This window comes from Pelmatolapia mariae, linkage group LG7, assembly GCF_036321145.2.
Source record: "Pelmatolapia mariae isolate MD_Pm_ZW linkage group LG7, Pm_UMD_F_2, whole genome shotgun sequence".
Lineage (NCBI taxonomy): Eukaryota > Metazoa > Chordata > Actinopteri > Cichliformes > Cichlidae > Pelmatolapia > Pelmatolapia mariae.
Window position 1 is genome coordinate 5,415,533 of NC_086233.1, and position 16,813 is coordinate 5,432,345.

The 16,813-nt window shown below is 40.5% G+C and overlaps 1 protein-coding gene across 1 annotated transcript in view; it reads left to right on the forward strand.

The window, feature by feature from the left end:
* sntb2 (syntrophin, beta 2) overlaps positions 1-15,801 on the forward strand; it is a 31,171-nt gene extending 15,370 nt beyond the window's left edge. The window contains exons 2-7 of the mRNA XM_063477645.1: positions 1,469-1,691; positions 4,538-4,748; positions 6,613-6,755; positions 8,068-8,264; positions 10,332-10,522; positions 11,949-15,801. Of these exons, the coding sequence (XP_063333715.1) occupies positions 1,469-1,691; positions 4,538-4,748; positions 6,613-6,755; positions 8,068-8,264; positions 10,332-10,522; positions 11,949-12,041 (1,058 nt within the window). The 3' untranslated portion in view covers positions 12,042-15,801. The remainder of the gene's footprint in view (positions 1-1,468; positions 1,692-4,537; positions 4,749-6,612; positions 6,756-8,067; positions 8,265-10,331; positions 10,523-11,948) is intronic.
* Positions 15,802-16,813: the final 1,012 nt, after the last annotated feature.

The window sequence follows — 16,813 nt, forward strand, 5'->3', positions numbered from 1 at the left end:
AATTTCAGTCATGTATTGGTTTTTAATCTGCAGTCAAACTGTATAACTGTTATTATTTATGGTCTTTTGTGTTTATTCTTCAACATTTAAATGCTTTTATTTGTATTTCAGCTGCCACATCCATTGTTTTAGCCAGCTTATTTAAATATCTGTCATACAGTTTTTGCTGCTCGTTCTCTTTCAGTTTCTTTTAGATTTTAATTTTTTACTACCCATATCTTTTAGCCCATCAACAGTTTATACTTTTAGATAACCAAGTCAGCTGATTACTCTTTACATTTCCTAAAAATCTGACTCATTTATGTAGCTTAAATCTTTGGATGCCTTTCTTAGATGATTGCTAAATAGGTTTACCAGCTTCTCACTGTCAGTGTGTACTGTTCAAGTATTAAAGCTGTCATGAATATTTATTCATACCTCAGTTTAGAATTTTGAGCCATTGGAATTCACATTCTCTTGAACCGTTGTAGGTCTCTCCTGTGCATGCATACCTTCACAATCCTAATATCCTGGTCTACATTCAAGAATGACCTCACCTCCCGAGAGCCTCGTCTCAGGTTTCATGCAGAGCAGACCGACTCATTGTCCAACATACACATACCCAGACTCTCTCTTTTAGCTCCCATACTCACTTATTTTGCACACAAATGGAGTATGAGAGCATGCACAGGACTGAACACGGAGCAAATGTAGTGTTCATTCGCACAGGAGGATAAAACAGAAGAAGAATAAGTGAAGGCAAAGTGGGGGTAAGAAGGCGGCAAAAGTCCAAATTTGGAAAGTGAATCCATCACATCAGAGCAAAAGTGAATTTTATTGCAAACAGCTGAGCTCGAGGCCGTACGGCCGAGTCAGGTCCTGTTTTTCTAAGATAATTTCACGCAGGAGACCACTTTAAAGAATAAAGACGGCCTCTGGGTTCTCGGCCAAAATATGATCTATTAGGTAATCGAGTATGCTCAAACATCAGGTTGGATAAATACAGGACCAAACCTGAGGCTAAAAGAAGTGCTCTCCACGCGTGTTTAAAAACTTCAAACATAACTGGCCCCAAAAGTGTTTTCAAAAGCAGATTACATCCGAAAACATCCCAGAGATTCCTTATGGTTTGGTTTAAAGATGGCCACTCCAAATACCGCGACCAAACATCTGTCTTATTTTAGCTTATTTTACATTCAGCTTCTCAAAAACAGCAACATGATTGGTTTATTCGATGATGAAAAAGAAGGGGTAAATGTCCATCTCATATATTTGACTTTCTCCTGATTAATGGTGCCACAGTGTGCACTAAGATCAAGATGAAATAAATAAAACTTAAAGCACAATTAAATCTACCTTAGATAACATAAAAATATATATATATTTTGAAATAATTTAATAAAAGGGTAAAAAAAATATAAAAACTACGCAAAATAAAAACAAACTCATCGGTTGATGTTGATGTGCTTCTTCTATTGTTACTCCACAGTGAAGTACATCCGTGAGGTTTCTCCACTGTTCAAGAAGCCATCCCTGGTGGCCGACCTGCCGTGGGACGGCGTCCGCCCACAGTCACCCAGCTACAGCGGCAGCGATGACTCAGGGTCGCCCAAACACAGCAGCAGCTCCTCCTCATCCAAAGACAGAAAGGTCATCAGTCTGAAGATGTGCTTCATCTGCAGAAACCTCACCATGCCAGATCTGGAGAACAGGTGTGTGTGTGTGTGTGTGTGTGTGTGTGTGTAGGAGGGAAATACCTGTGTATGTGGGAGGTTGGGTGTGGTTGGGTGTGTAATCGTTTTCAGTGCCTAACCTCTGTTCATTAGATTGGAATGTTTGCTTTATAAAGGGATAAAAAGCACGACAGACACACTTCTGTGTCTTTGTGAATATTCAAGTGGGCCTGCAGTGCTTTTCCTTAGTTTTTGTCATATATATTTAGTGAAAGCATTCACCACTGTTCAGATATATATCAACAGCAGCAAATGCTTTCACCTAACATGGCCAAAGTTTCAAATAAGGAGACCTGTGTATATACAGAATGCTCCAAACACTGGCCAACAAGTTTTGTTTTTCTTTTTTGTGCTCCTGGGCCTGGTTAATGTCAAACAGAGGGCATTTCCTTTAGATGGTTATAGAAGGAGCTCAGCTCTCAGCACAGCGGCCTCCATTCACCTGCTCCGTGCGTCTCTGAATGCTTTCTACTCTGTTTGCAAATAGAAATGTGTTTTTGGTTGTGAAGAAAGGTTCTAACTATGGATTTGCTAAAGAAACGGGTGGATGCAGTTTCTTTTTTTGGACAAACAACAGCCAAAGACCAGTATGTTTGTTTATATGTCACCCTACAAACACTTGATCACAGAGCCCAGTATGAACCTGCAGTTTTGGCTGAGCTAATGCTGACACAGGGCTGTTCCATGTAATAAGGCCATTGTTGAGTCAGGTTGGGCAAGTTTAAAAACTAGAAGCCGCCAATATATGCATGCAGTGCCCCACCCCTGACACTCTGTACTGTATCTACTGAATTGTAAGAAATAAATGTGTAAAAATTACAGAAGTAGTTCTGATTGCTGTCCTGTAATTATAAACAGTTTTATTTAATTCACATAAAGTATGGTTGGCAATGGGGGAGGTCTTTATCAGTAAGAAAAGCTGTAAAATTAATGAGTTAAAAGTCTAGAATTTAGTCTTTGATGGGCCAATTATGGCTGCCCAACTGTTTGACATCAACACTTGGGGATGAGGTTTGTCATTATATATGGGTACACGTCCTCCAGTGTGCAGCTAGTTCAGCACGGTCTCTGGGATAGCTCGTTAGTTCAGAAAGTTCTCGGACATGGGAACGAGACTTGCACACTGGCTGTTTGTTCTGCATGACTTAGCATCCACCGTATAGTGCCAGGTCTCTGTGTCGCTGCATTCACTATTCATACTGATGAGAATCTCCTGTGTCTCTCTAGTGCAACGCAACAAAAACTGAGAGACTATTCCCCGGTGCTGTTCAGCAATTACAATAATAATTATTACCAGCGTTTAATTCCACAAAATTAGCAAAATAAAAAGTGACAGACTCACCTAATTGTCCAAGAAAGAATGCAGAAGTACAAATGTTTCTCTGTGTTTATCGAGTAATAAATAGGAGAATGGTGGAAAATGTCCAAGTAAAGCAGCGCCTGCAGAAATGGCCTATTCCCTTTAAGCCGGTGGGTTATAGTTTAAAAATTGCACCTTAAAAAACATTCCCAGATTCAGCCGGTTACAGCTGCAAATCTGCAGGGCAAATGAAAAACGTCTGGCTGTTTGGATAACAGACACTTGGGAGAAATTTGAAACACAATGAGCCTTCTTGGCCGCGTCACCAGGTCAGAGTGAGATCTGAAAACTGCCAAAGTAAAACCACAATGAGTCACTCACACTGATGTTATCGAGGCAGTTCTATGAAGCTCTACCACTACAGCTCCACAGCGTAACACACAAGTGCTGCGTCCATTTGATTAGTTTGATATTTCAGAAGGACGCACAGGTCTGAGGAAATGGCACACAAAAGAGGCATTGAGGTATATGCACCTGTTACCAAATACTAAAGGGTCTTAGCAATGATACAGCAATGATAGCTGATTGTTTACAAAAGGATTTTAGAGGTTAATGTAGTATCACCTTTCACTAAACAGAGTCACCAAAATAAGTTAATAAAGCATTAAAAAAGTAAAATTCACAAGCGATATCAATCTTCCAAAAGAGGACTGTCATCTTCATCTTTTGTCATTTATATTTGGTGGCAGCACAAACAGAACAGTGAGAAGAAAGCAAAAACAGACATCCCCTTGATTAGGTGTGAAAAGGAGGAACTGAGGTGGAGGTGCATTGCAAAGCAGCTTGCACATGTGCAGCTTGCAGCTGTGCAGCAATGGTGGGCAGGCTATAAGAAAGTGCCCAACCAATGGGGGATGGCATTGAGATGCACTCATTCTCTGGGATTCCTGCTGATCTGTCACCTTCAGCCACATTATGCCACTGTTTTTTAAGTTTGAACTATTCCTGCCACAAAGGTCTTAGCAGGCAAACATACAGGGGGAAGAATTATAATCTGAGTTTTAACAGTTAGTTTCCATAAAGATGATGCAAATCCTAATTGTTGCTCAGATAAACAGTGAGTCGCTCTTTTGCAAATCGGGTCTGCGGGAATCGATTGAAGCGTGTTTGTGAATATAACTGCTGAGTGGGTGGAATTTTATAGCGTGGAGTGAGCTGGATTTCTGAATCATCAGCTTGAAACACAAAACTAAGGAATGCCAGCTGCAGTTAAAAGCTCTAAACTGCAGCATGCAGCAGTTAAATGATTATTTACTGAGGAAATTAGATTTAACTTCATCATGAATAACCCACTAGAAGGTACTTGGTTTTAGTGGCTACCATCACTTCCTCCATTTCCAAACTGCACAGGGGGTTCTATTCTTTTACGGCTCATTGCTAGGTAATTTTAAAGAAAGTGACCTTTAATTGTTATCATAATTATTGAAGTCTAATCTAGTTGATGATTCCCTTTTCTCTCATCCAGACTGTTAGAGCTCCATTCCCCAGACGGCCAGCACACGGTGGTGCTGCGATGTAAAGACGGCCCCACCGCCAACACCTGGTTCACTGCCATCCACACCAACATTGCCGCCCTGCTGCCACAGACCTTGGCTCACATCAACGCCTACCTGGGGGCCTCGACATCAGCCTCCACACACCCCCATCTCAAACACATCGGCTGGCTGGCTGAACAGGTAGTTTTACCTGCGTGCTGTACTGTACATGTGAAACTTTGGGAGTTACTACATTAAAAAAAGACCAAAAAGCCCCAAAACAACCAGATGACTTTGAGCTGGAAAACAAGCGGGGAAAAAGTTTTTGTTGCCAGGTTTTGTTGCTTAATGGATGAACTGTTTGTTTTCAACCCTCTCTTGCTCTGTCTCTACTGAGGCTTTACTTTCACTTTCTATCACCCTCTCTTTTTGCCCGATGTGCAGCAGCGTGGCTCTTTAACAGGGCCGAATTTCCATAGTTACCCCGACTGTTTCACCACCCACCTTTTAGGTACCTGCGAAAAGCTACCAAAGGCCACTGTGTTGGGGGGAAAAAATACACTGTCACCCAAGCCTTAGTTTTCCTGGGATATTTTTGTATCCAGCAGCAAAATTACATCAAAGCTTAAGGAGACCCAGTGTAAACACAGATCCACCTCTATGCACTTTGTATTGTAAGTAAATGCACTATAAAAAAACAGAAGAACATACAGCGAATGCACAAAACACAGACTGCATGAGAGGATAGACAATAGAGGCATGTAAGGAAGAAGAGGTGCTCATTGCATGATGGGAAGTCCCCCTGCAGTGGGAAACTATGTTAGCATAGCTAAAGGGGTCGTTCAGAGTGACAAGAACCAGTCCAAACTAGAAGTTTTATCCAAAAAGAAATCATCCAGAGAGGATGCCTGTCTCCTAAATCCAAATTGGGAGCTGGGTCCTCAGAAGAGGTACCTAATAGCTGAAGGCTCTGCCTCCTATTCTACATTTAGAAACTCTAGAAATTCCAAATAAACCTGCATCCTGAAAGCAAAGTGCTCCACAGGGGTAACATTATGCTGTGAAGTCTTTAAGAGCATTCAGGACTTTTTATGCAAGGATCAAAAATGTAATTTAAATTCTGGAATTACGGTAACAGGAAGCCAATCTAACTGAAATATTTTTGTATTCATCATCAGCATGTCTACATGGTAGAAAGTGGAAATCCAGTGTATTATCAGTACTGATGAATAGAGTTGAAGCACAAGCTGCCCTCAAGAGGAAATTGCATCTGTGGTTTTCTTTGTTGCTCGTATGTCACTAAACAAACCTGACGCTCAGACGTGGAGGCTGGCACTTCTGTATGTGAAGCAGCCACAGGAAGAGCGTGTTTTCTTTAATTAGCCTCAGTCCTAACCTCTCCACGTGGCCTCTGAAAGCAGGGCTATACTTTTATCGCACACAGGAACAGTGACTTCACTTTGAAGTGTCTAGTTCTGTATATTTTGACCTGGCTGGAACAGGAAGCACAGATAGAAGTTTCCCTTGTGTTACGTTATATCCTGCAGAGCCCACCTCTGCACCGCAGACACACTCTGTGTTTTGGTGTCGTTGCTTTTCACTGAAAAAACTCCAGTCTCGCAGTAATGACTCAGATGAACACATTGCCCTATTTTTACCACGCAGCTAGAAGAAAAATCAGGTCAGGTTGTCACGATGACCTGCTTAACTCCTCTGCTACACCTGTACTCTGTAAAAACTGCATCATTACATTAGCAAACTGCATCACAGCATCCATATCCTGTCAGACTACACGCCGTTATACTCTACGGCAGCACGGTGATGTAACGGCTGTAGCACTGTTGCCTCACAGCAAGAGGTTCCTGATTTGAACCCTGACTGGTGTAATTGATCTAATTTGCCAGATTTTTATCTACAGAAACATCATTAAACCTTTTCTCCCTTCATAATTACACGCATACCTGTACACGCATACCTGTGTAAACAGCAGGATTGGAGAAAGGTCAGTGGAAGTGAAAAACAAAAAATGTCAGCTCTACCATCTCTACTCGACGTTCTTCTTCAGGTCCAGCTAGAAGGTGGACGCCAGCAGTTTAGACCAGTGGTCATGGCGCTGACCGAGAAGGACATCCTGCTATTTGAATCGGTGCCGTGGAGCCGAGAGTCCTGGTCCATGCCTGTGCTCACACACCCGCTGCTCGCCACCAGGTAAACACACCAGCAGTTACATTCAGTCTATATTCACATCTTTACTGACAGCTCTGCTTTCAGATTTTTAGTTTTTTCTGTTGTCATATTTTATCAGATGTTGCAGGTTTTTAAAAGTCTTAAATCCTTAAAAAGACCTTTATGCCATTGACAGTAATAAGTATATATATGCTCTGTAATGTATTATATATAATAAATAAACCTATGATTTTGGTAAAATTGGTTAAAAAAAATAGTTTTTGAAAAGAGTCTGGCTGCTGAACAGACATGAGAGACATGTTTCTGCTATAAAATATAAAATGGCTTTATTTGTTTTTCTTAAATGGTACTTTTTCTCAGTTTGAAGAGTTGATATTGTGAAATATTTATGATATTTAACCTCCTAGGACCTTGGGTTGTCTAGACCAAAACACTAAATTTTGCTCTACAATGGCCTGATATCCACTTACGAAGATGTTATACTGCCACTGTTTTATCAAAATTTAAAACGAATGTCCTCATGTGTGGATATCTCTCTCTCTCTCTTTTTTTTTTTTTTTTTTTTTTTCTTTAGAAAAAAAATCAGGTAAAAAATCAGGTTTTTACATTCATCAGGTCCTAATCAGCCCAAATAGCAAAGAGAAATTGAAAGTGCATGCCGTGAAAGACTTCGGGTCTTAGGATGTTAAAGGTCCTTACATTCTGTTTGTTGTTACATTTGTATTTGTAAAGTGGGTTTCATTTTCACTTTCATTGTGCAGATGTTTCTGCTTTTGCTAAAAATGAGAACTGTTGGCCTTTGAGCCTGAGTGTGAGTAAATAATCAACAGCAGATCAGCTGAGTGTCAAAAGAAACTTTCCTGGAACTGCTGACGAGCTGTAATTTTTGCGGTAAGTACCTGGAAATTTCTAGTTGCCGGCATCAAAGGAACTCATCTCAACAGCAGCAACTAATTTTTTCCAAATCTCTACCGATGGGAGGGGGCAGGTTGGAAGAAACCAGAATTATCTTTGATTGTGATTACAGCAGAATACATTGTGCCTTTTTTCTTTATAATCAGGAACTGCAACGCAATGATGTTAGTGCTGCATTTAGTTTGGTTAAACGGACAAACACAGACATGGTGGGAGACGAGCTGAAGATTTTTGCATGCTCTTGCAACATTACAGATATTGTGGTTTCCACATGTTGACCAGAAGAAGTATATAGCACAGGGATGAGTTGGAGAATCATTAAATATGTAGTTTGGGTTATGGGGAAGTAAAAGGAACCCTCCTCTGTCTTTCTGCCTTCAATAATGTTATCTTTGTCTGTATCATCATGTCTCCCCAGACTGGTTCACTCAGGCAGCGCCCGCAGTTCTCCTGCCCAGGGTTCAGACCTGGTGTTTGCCACTCGGACTGGAACGGGCCGGGGTATCGAGTCCCACATCTTCCGAGTGGAGACCCACTGGGATCTGTCATCATGGACGCGAGCCCTCGTGCAGGGGACGCACACGGCTGCTGAGATCATCAAAGAAGTCTCCATTGGTGAGTGGGTGTCATTTATAGTCTTTAGTTTGGAGATCATAAGCAAAGCTGAAAACACATCAAGTCAAACTCACAAACTGTGGCCCACACCAGACTTGGAAGACAGTAATCTTGTCCACCAGAGTTTTCTAAGTCCAGTGTGGGCCACAGTGTGTTTTTTGTTTATTTTGCAAAATCAAATCAATTAGAAGTGTCAAACTGTGAGCATAACAGTTTTAGGGTCTGAATGATTGCCTGTTTTGTTTTTCTTAACATCCACTTGCTATTTTAAATAATTAGCTCACAGTTTCAGGTGCAGCTGAATTAAGTGCTTCATGGAAACCTAAATGTGTCCTCATAACTGGCGTTAAGATAAGTGTGAACCTGCAGCCAGCATTTTTAATTTCTCTTTGCTATTTTGACTTTGTCGTGTTCTCAAAATTGAGTAATGATGTGCAAAACTCTTTATTTGGTGTCTGAACACAGCAGCATTTTTCCTGAGTACAAAAACAAAATGAGAAACAACAATTGTGCCCCTTTGAGCAATATGGCGCATTTGAAAGAGCAAAACTTAGTAGTGTGGTCTAGACCAGCAGTCGCCAACATTTTTTGTGCTACGGACCGGTTTATGTCCGACAATATTTTCACGGACCGTCTCGCGGATAAATGCAATAAATAAAATAAAACCAGTACCAGTACCAAAAAAAAGAACATTTATTCATAACACACGTGAAAAGACCCAGGGAAACGTAACACCATGAATTTCACACCCAAGACTCAACTCTCGCGGCCCGGTACCAAACGACTCACCGACCGGGACCGGTACCGGTCCGTGGCCTGGGGGTTGGGGACCGCTGGTCTAGACAACCCAAAATGTGATGTTCCAATATGTGGACGCCAGATCCTAGGAGGTTAAAACAAAAGAGCATCCAGCTCGAGCATCCACTCAAGTGTCCGATCTGTGTGTAAATCTGACAGTGTATCTTATTCCAAGTTTACAATAGGTTGATGGTTTTATGCCCACAGGAGGCACTTTATTATGATGTACAAACACCTTCAAAAGCACCACACAGTGGATTACGTCCCTGTGACATGTGTACGTGTTTCGATGTGTGTGCACTGTGTTAGTACACACATGTTAGCAGAGGCATGTTGTAAGCAGACCTTGAACCAGAGGATGTGGGTTCACCTTTGCCTCCTTCCAAGTAAATGTTAAGTGGAAATCGAGAAATATTAGTCAGTGAACTAAACCGTCTATGCTACTTGTAGAAGAGCAATAGAATAAAGAGATCAAATATTTCCTGTCTATAGGCCTGTGTACTTTGGACTGTGACAGGAAGCTTCTGACAGCAGCTGGCTCACAACAGTGTGCCACCGCTCAGAAAGAGCAGCTCTGTGTAGGAAAGGCAGAAATGGGAGGCAGCAAAGGGGAATGTTTCCACTCTGTGCAGAACAATAGTTGGCTGCCGGAACAGCACTGGAAAGCCTCAGCCTTTTTTTCCCCTATTCTCCTTCCCTGTCCCGCTGCTACACAAACACACAGTTGTGCAGGAACATTTGGACCATTCAGGTTACAGTAATGCACATGGAAATGCTTTCGGATCAGATGACCTCACAGTCACGTTGCGGCAGGCTGCCTGGATTTTTATATAAAACACAAACTTGTCTTTGGACTGCAACTGTTAATCAGCACTGTTATTGTAAGAGTGGATTTGTTACAATGATAAGTCTGAATTCATACTGTGTTTGATACAAAAGCTTGACGTTCATTTATGTGTAAACAAATCAGTTTCACTTGTTTATCACTCTTTGTATTTTCCTTAAATATTTTACCACATTAAACTGTTTGATTTGTTGTGTTTTGAAAAGTTTAATGAAAAAAAAATTTGAACATAGAACTGTTTAGTTTTAGAAAACTTCACATAATTGAGAAACTGGTAAACTAATAATAGAATGAAAATCATTTTAGTTTCAGCCCCACGTTTTCCAGAACCAGCCTCCGCACATCGGCACTGTTACATTTCTCCCTGTGACTCACCTGTGCACTACTTTTTCTTGAGCTTTCTCCCCTGTCGCCCTCTCTGCTAGGTTGCACATTGAACAGACAGGAAGTTAGGCTGACTCTACACTATGAAAAAGGCTTCACTGTGACGAGGGAGCCAGCTGACCCAAGCGGGGGGGCTGTGCTGTACAGATACCCCTACGAGAAGCTTAAAATGTCTGCCGACGATGGAATACGCAACCTTTACCTTGACTTTGGAGGTCCAGAGGGTGAAATGGTAAATTGTAGTAAAGCAACTTGTCAGTTTATGAATGCATTGTGAGTGGAAAATCTTTTTAAACCTAAGAATGTCAAAAATATTCCTAAATCTCAGCTTTATTAACACTTTTGCGTCATGCTGAAATATTTATGTACCAAATATACCGTGTGTGTGTGTATAAGAGATGGTCGTAGCTGTCATGTCGTTATTTTCTGAAGTCTGTTCTGAATCCACAACATTTCTGCTGTTTTGATTTAAACAAGCTGAATGTGACAAGGCGGGCGGGTCCAACCAACAACTTGTCTATCACAAGCGGTTAGCCAACGTTTGAGCAATATTTAAATAACTGAATTTAATATTTTTTTGTTTTTTTTTAAATGACCCAAAACACATGACTGAGTCCATAAAGTCCTCAGCAAAGTGTTCACAGAGGTCAGGACAGATTGCTGTTTTCCCGTAGACTTCAGTAGGATTGAAAGTGTGTTTGCAACCCCTGCTATCGCCATCTGGTGGCTTTCAGGTAGAATGCAGGTTTAGGACTGGCTTCATTTTTTTCAACACAGAATCTCCATCAGTGTTTTTTTACCGTCTGCGTGTTGAAACGCTAAACCAGCCAAAATCATGTTGAGTTTTTCATTTACGAGGGAAAAAAGAGAAAAGAATGTCAACAAGAAGGCGAACTGAAGCTAATGGTACATGCATAATTACAGTTCATTTATCATAAAGATGTGAAAGCTCACTTACCTGTGCATTACGAACAGTAATTTACATTACAGTACATTAAACAGCAGTCAAACTGACCGGAAGCTCCATGCATATTTTAGTTTTCCGTCTACCAACTAGCCTGAGAGAGCTAGTATGCCTAAAGAACCTCCACCACATAGCTGTTCCAGCTGTGCCACACAGTATGCAGGAGGGCAAGTGGATAGTGTGCCGTTAATTCTGTTTTTTAATTGTATTATGATGTCAGACTCTTTGAGATACTGTCACTGGTTACAAGAGTTGTAACATATTGTGATTACGATTATATTTATTTATTTATTTAGTTATTTATTGTGGACTATTTTCCTTAGATTAAGAAATTACATTTCCATCCACAGAAGGCAAGTCAAAGTGCAAATAAAGATCAGTAAAATTAAATAATATGAAATAAATTTAAGGTAAAATGCAACCTGTCACGGATCTGTAGACCAGGAATACAGATATTTCTGGTCAGTGTTATACAGTAAAATACTTAAATGTATTTTTTTAACTGGAAAACTTTCTATTCAGCCCATTTCATTAAAGCTGGAATATTTTCCACTTTCCATAAAAATGTTGAGAAACAAATAAAACAATAATCTGCGTTTGAATAAGGGAATATCTTGGATATCTTGAATTTTTCTTTTCTTCTCCTTCATCCTCCTGTCCTTTCTCTAACTTCCTCCCTCCCTCCACCCTACAGGTGTTTGATCTCCACTCGGGTCCAAAGCCGGTGGTGTTCGTCCTGCACTCCTTCCTGTCAGCCAAACTCACTCGCATGGGTCTTCTGACGTGAAGCCCGCCAAATGCTGGCAGCGTGGATGAGAGGATTCTTTTTTTTCTTTCTCATTTTCATTTATTTTTAATATCTTGTTCGTTTTTCCAACTTGCCCGCTCACAGCTGAAGTCAGGCCTGACGTGGTGCTGCAGGAGGAACCTTAATCCAAGGAGGTGCTTTGTCTGATTGTCTCAAAAATGTGCCTTCTCTTCCAGCTTCTCCTCGGCCCCTTGTGGTCAGCTGCGTTGCGAGGCGAGGTACAAGGAAGGGGCACTTTGTTTTAAGTCACGAGGTGAAAGGAGACTGTTTTCACGCAAAACAAAAAGTATATATAGCAGTTAACAATCTCATAACATTCCACGTGATTGTGGGTTTTTTTCTTTTTAAATATATTTCATTATAAATATCCGATGAGATGTTGATGCAGCCGATGTGCTTATGAGATTGCAGCACCTGTGCGCTCTAAGCAACGTGTTAGTGAAGTGCATCGAAGAAAAGGAAGGCTTTTTTTTTAACTGACCAAGCACAGATTGGTAAACGCTCCCAGTTTTTACTCTGCCTATCATTCCACAACAGCCTTCCGGTGTACTTTGGGCTCTTTTTAAAGCGTGCGTGTTTGTCTTTGTGAGAGGGAGATGCTGCTTTAGAGTCGCGATGCAGTTACCCGAGCGGAGGTTGTGCGCGTGAAAGAAGATTTCTGCGGACCAGTGCGTCTTTCCTCGCTGCACGCTGCCATTGGCTTGATAGTGTGCCTCATAGTTTTAGCATATTATCCCAAACTACTGTTGTAATCAGGATCACCAACTGTGCCTTGTTACTTGTAGTCAGAGACACTCTTTATAGTGTTCCCTTTTTTTTAATTCACACAATAAGAGAATTTTACGCTTCGGACATGCACAAGCAATAGTATTACTCTTATAGTGTAAACAATGTTACTGTTTTCTAGTGTGTATCTCATGAAAGCATGACTTCCTGATGTTGGACTCTGTATTAGACGATTATATATGACATGACCGTGCGTTACCTCCCCCACCCGCGACTCAGACACCTACACTACCACATCGTCTCATCTCATTCTGCTTCGCTTGTGATTACACCTCTCTGGTTGCCATGCCCACATCAGCATTTGTGTGGTCAAATACCTTTTAACAGGAGCGTCACATGACAGTGAGCTGACAGTGAATGTTAAAACTGCCTCACCTCCTAAAACACAAACAAAAAACAGATTCAGGAAAGTTGTAATATCTTATTTCTGGGTGATTGAATGTTCAAAGATCAGTGTTCCTCTGGAGTACCATGAATGGCTGAGTTTAGCCAACAAGTTCTACAGTGAAATTTTGCTCATTTTAAGCACCCAAAGTGAAAAATATTAAACCTTAAAAGAAGTTTAAAAAAATCTCTCATATTAGGTGGACCTGTTGCGCTCGCTTCCAGCTCTTTATTTTTCCTCTAGCAGTCAGTTTAGAGTTACTACTACTCTGCCCTCTTATTTTAGCCAATCAGACATTTTCTCTCCTGTCTCTTTAAGGCTCCCCTCCCCATAAATCAAACTTTCTTCTCATAGGTCCAATCCTGGAAGCCTGACGAAAGGCAGCACCTAGAAGCCAGCTACATATGAAAACCCATGTAGCTTACTGAAAATCTTGTATGCAATCAGCTGGAATTGCCTTGTTTTTATAGTCACCTCAGTTTAGGAATTATTGAAAGTCTTATAAACCTGTGATCCCAGTTTGAACCTAAAGCAGAGCAGTTTGAAGTCTCAGCCAAATTATGTGAAAATCTTTATTTTTTTGCCTTGAAGTCAGATTATTATTAAACTGAAAGTACTGCACTCTGTTTGGTCAAGTTAATGAGCACAGAGGAAATGATGGGTCCAAGAATAGAAAGTGTCAATCCTTCCTCAGCTTCCTTGTTTTCTCGAAATAATCGGTCAGCTTAATGACTCATTCTGTAAAAACAGTTTCTTCATTTAACAAATAATGTGATTTCTGCTGCCAAAGATCAACAAAGCTGACAAACGTCATTTCGATATTTCCAGTTTATCAGACTGACAGACTTTGTGTTAAGCAGCCAGGTGTACATGTGGTGACCACATTTCAATTTCATTTTCACTCATGGGTTGAGTTCAAGAAACAAAAAAAAACAAACACAGGATGCAGGGTTAAGAAAAGAGTATATTGTACACATGTAAAAAGCTCTATGTTCTAGTTTACAAGCGTGAATTAATAACAAGTTTGATATTCACCGAACAGAAACCTTCTGCTATAACCTGCTGCAGATGTTTGTCCTCCCTACTCTTTTTTTGTTCTAGATTAGATTTGATTGAGAGTTATGATTCTCAAACTTAAGCTGCCCCCCTCAGCAACCTTTCAGAAATCAACCAATCAGAACAAAGTTAGCCTTTACTGAAAGGGTGGTGGTGTCTTTAAGGGCCTGTGGCTAAAATTACCCATTTAAAGCAGATCAAGGCTCATCTGAGGGTCTAGAAGATAAATTATCTTTTTTTAAACTGTAAATCAAGCAGAGCTACTCTTGTGAAGTCCCAGAATAAAAATATCGAGTTGGAAAAGAGCAGCAGGTGTTCCCTTTAACATCAGGAATAGTGATTATAATGCAAAGTTAGCACAGGGAAAAAGAATGCCAGCCATTCATTCTTGTTTACCCCTCCGATGTGCTAAAATTGTGTTAAATGTTGAGAAATGATGAGAGCTTGTAAGTCGTATTGGTCACTCGCAGCAGTGTTGGTGTTCATGTAGTCAGTGTGCTGATAGAGACAATGTGATGCACGTGATATTTAACTGACTGAACCAGATTTTTTTTTTTTTCCCAATATATGCAAGTTGACCATCCTTCCCCCTTCAGTTCATTTTGCCTGCGTTGGCTGGTTAATGAGTTCAACGTGACTGTAATAAACACATTTTAATCACTGTCAGCTTATTCATGGTACATGTAGCTAAAGTTACCCTTCAGTAGAGCCTCTGTCTGAGGTCCAAAAGAACACAATGAGCCATTGTGCGTACTGACTGCACCATAGGAAAACAAGATAACCCCGGTTCTCTGATACGGAGCACAGTCACCCGCCTGAATGACCTCTGTCCCATTTGGGACATCGTGTCCTTGTGATGCTTTTTTTTTTTTTTTTTTTTTTTTTTTTTTTTTAATGAATGTGAAAATTCATCACAGTACACTCACTTCCTGTTTAGCGATTTAAGTCTTTTCAAGCTACAGTTAATGTTGGCTGTATTAAAGCAGAAGTAAGCTTTGCTTCCCTTAAAACGTCACAGTTTGAGCTATGCTCAGCCTGGCACGAAGTCAGTTTCTGCAACATTTGAAGCAGTAGTGAAAGGGATACGCTTTTACACCACACTTTTGCTTTCTTGTCACTCTAACTGCTCTAACCTGATCTGATTATGTGAAGTTTAAGAAGCTACGAGGCCGTCCTGTTCCTCTCTGAGCTCGATGCACTAACCTGTCAAACCCCTTTTAAACCTGTGAATGTACACCTTTTATCTCCTTCCTCTCTTTGTTCTCAAATCGTGTCTGTTCTGTCTATGCAACGCTTCAAAGAAGGGGTTTTTGGAACCAAAGGTATTATCTGTGGCAGCTTGCGTCCAACACAATCATGAAACTGAAAAGTCGCGAGGATAAATGCTGCTGCGACAACCTGTCATATGCAAAGTATTTTAGATTTCCTTCCAAGAGACGGTATACAATGTATGATAACAATGTAGTAATCTGAAATGTACATACCTACCAATAAAACTGTTGTAAGTTACAGAAACCGAGGTGTTGTTTTTCAGTGTTTTCAGTGGTTTTCTGTGTGATGTGTGGCCCACAGCTCAGTCAGATGAACCAGAGCATCTTTGTGTTTATGATAACTGAACCTTTTTAATACTAAACACGCTATAAACATTTTTTTTTGTTTCCATTCTAGTGAACTTTGACTAGACATCCAGATATTAGTGGCAGGTCAGTCTGAATGGCACAATTACACTGACTGGCTGGACTTTTGGACAGTTACTGATTACTTTTAGTACTTTTTTCAATACTTTTTTTTCTTTATAAATAATAAATAAATGATAAATGTGTTATTTATAATTTTTCAAAATTGCTGCTCAAAGAAGTACCCATAGATCTTTCAACGTGTTTGTGGAGAAAAAGCGTCAGGAAGATTTTTGGTGGGGGTCATAATTTGGTGCGTCTGTCAGGGATGACTGTGGATCAGGTGGAAGATCAACTGGAAGGCCGGTGCATCGATTCCTGACTCCTCCAGGCTGCTTGCTGAAAAGCATCTTTGGGTAAGACACTGAAGCCCAAGTTGCCCCTGATGCATCCATCAGAGTGTGAGTGAACGTTACACTCAAAATCCAATTTTATATTGCTGTGTTCTGGGTTTATATAATACAGTCACAATATATGTACAGATTAAAACACACACACACACAAAAACATAATTTAACTATACCATAATTTTTTCTCGCATGGTTCAGTTGGGTACTCTACAACGTTACCAAATACTTGATTTCACATGAGCGCAGTGTTTCTCCAGCTACTGCTGCCAAAGATAATACCTTTGGTTCCAAAAAGAAGGGGTTTTTGGAACCAAAGGCTTGTGGCTGTGGCCGCTAGGTGGCAGTAGTTGCAGGCCATTGAACATCTGCTAAGGTCCCTGAAGTTTGTCAAGTTTGTTAGTTTAGCTACAAAACCGGAAGTTGTTTTCCAAGTTAAATGGTCTCTATAGTCTCAGAAAAATATTACATTTATATATAAATGTAATTCTGAGAATATAA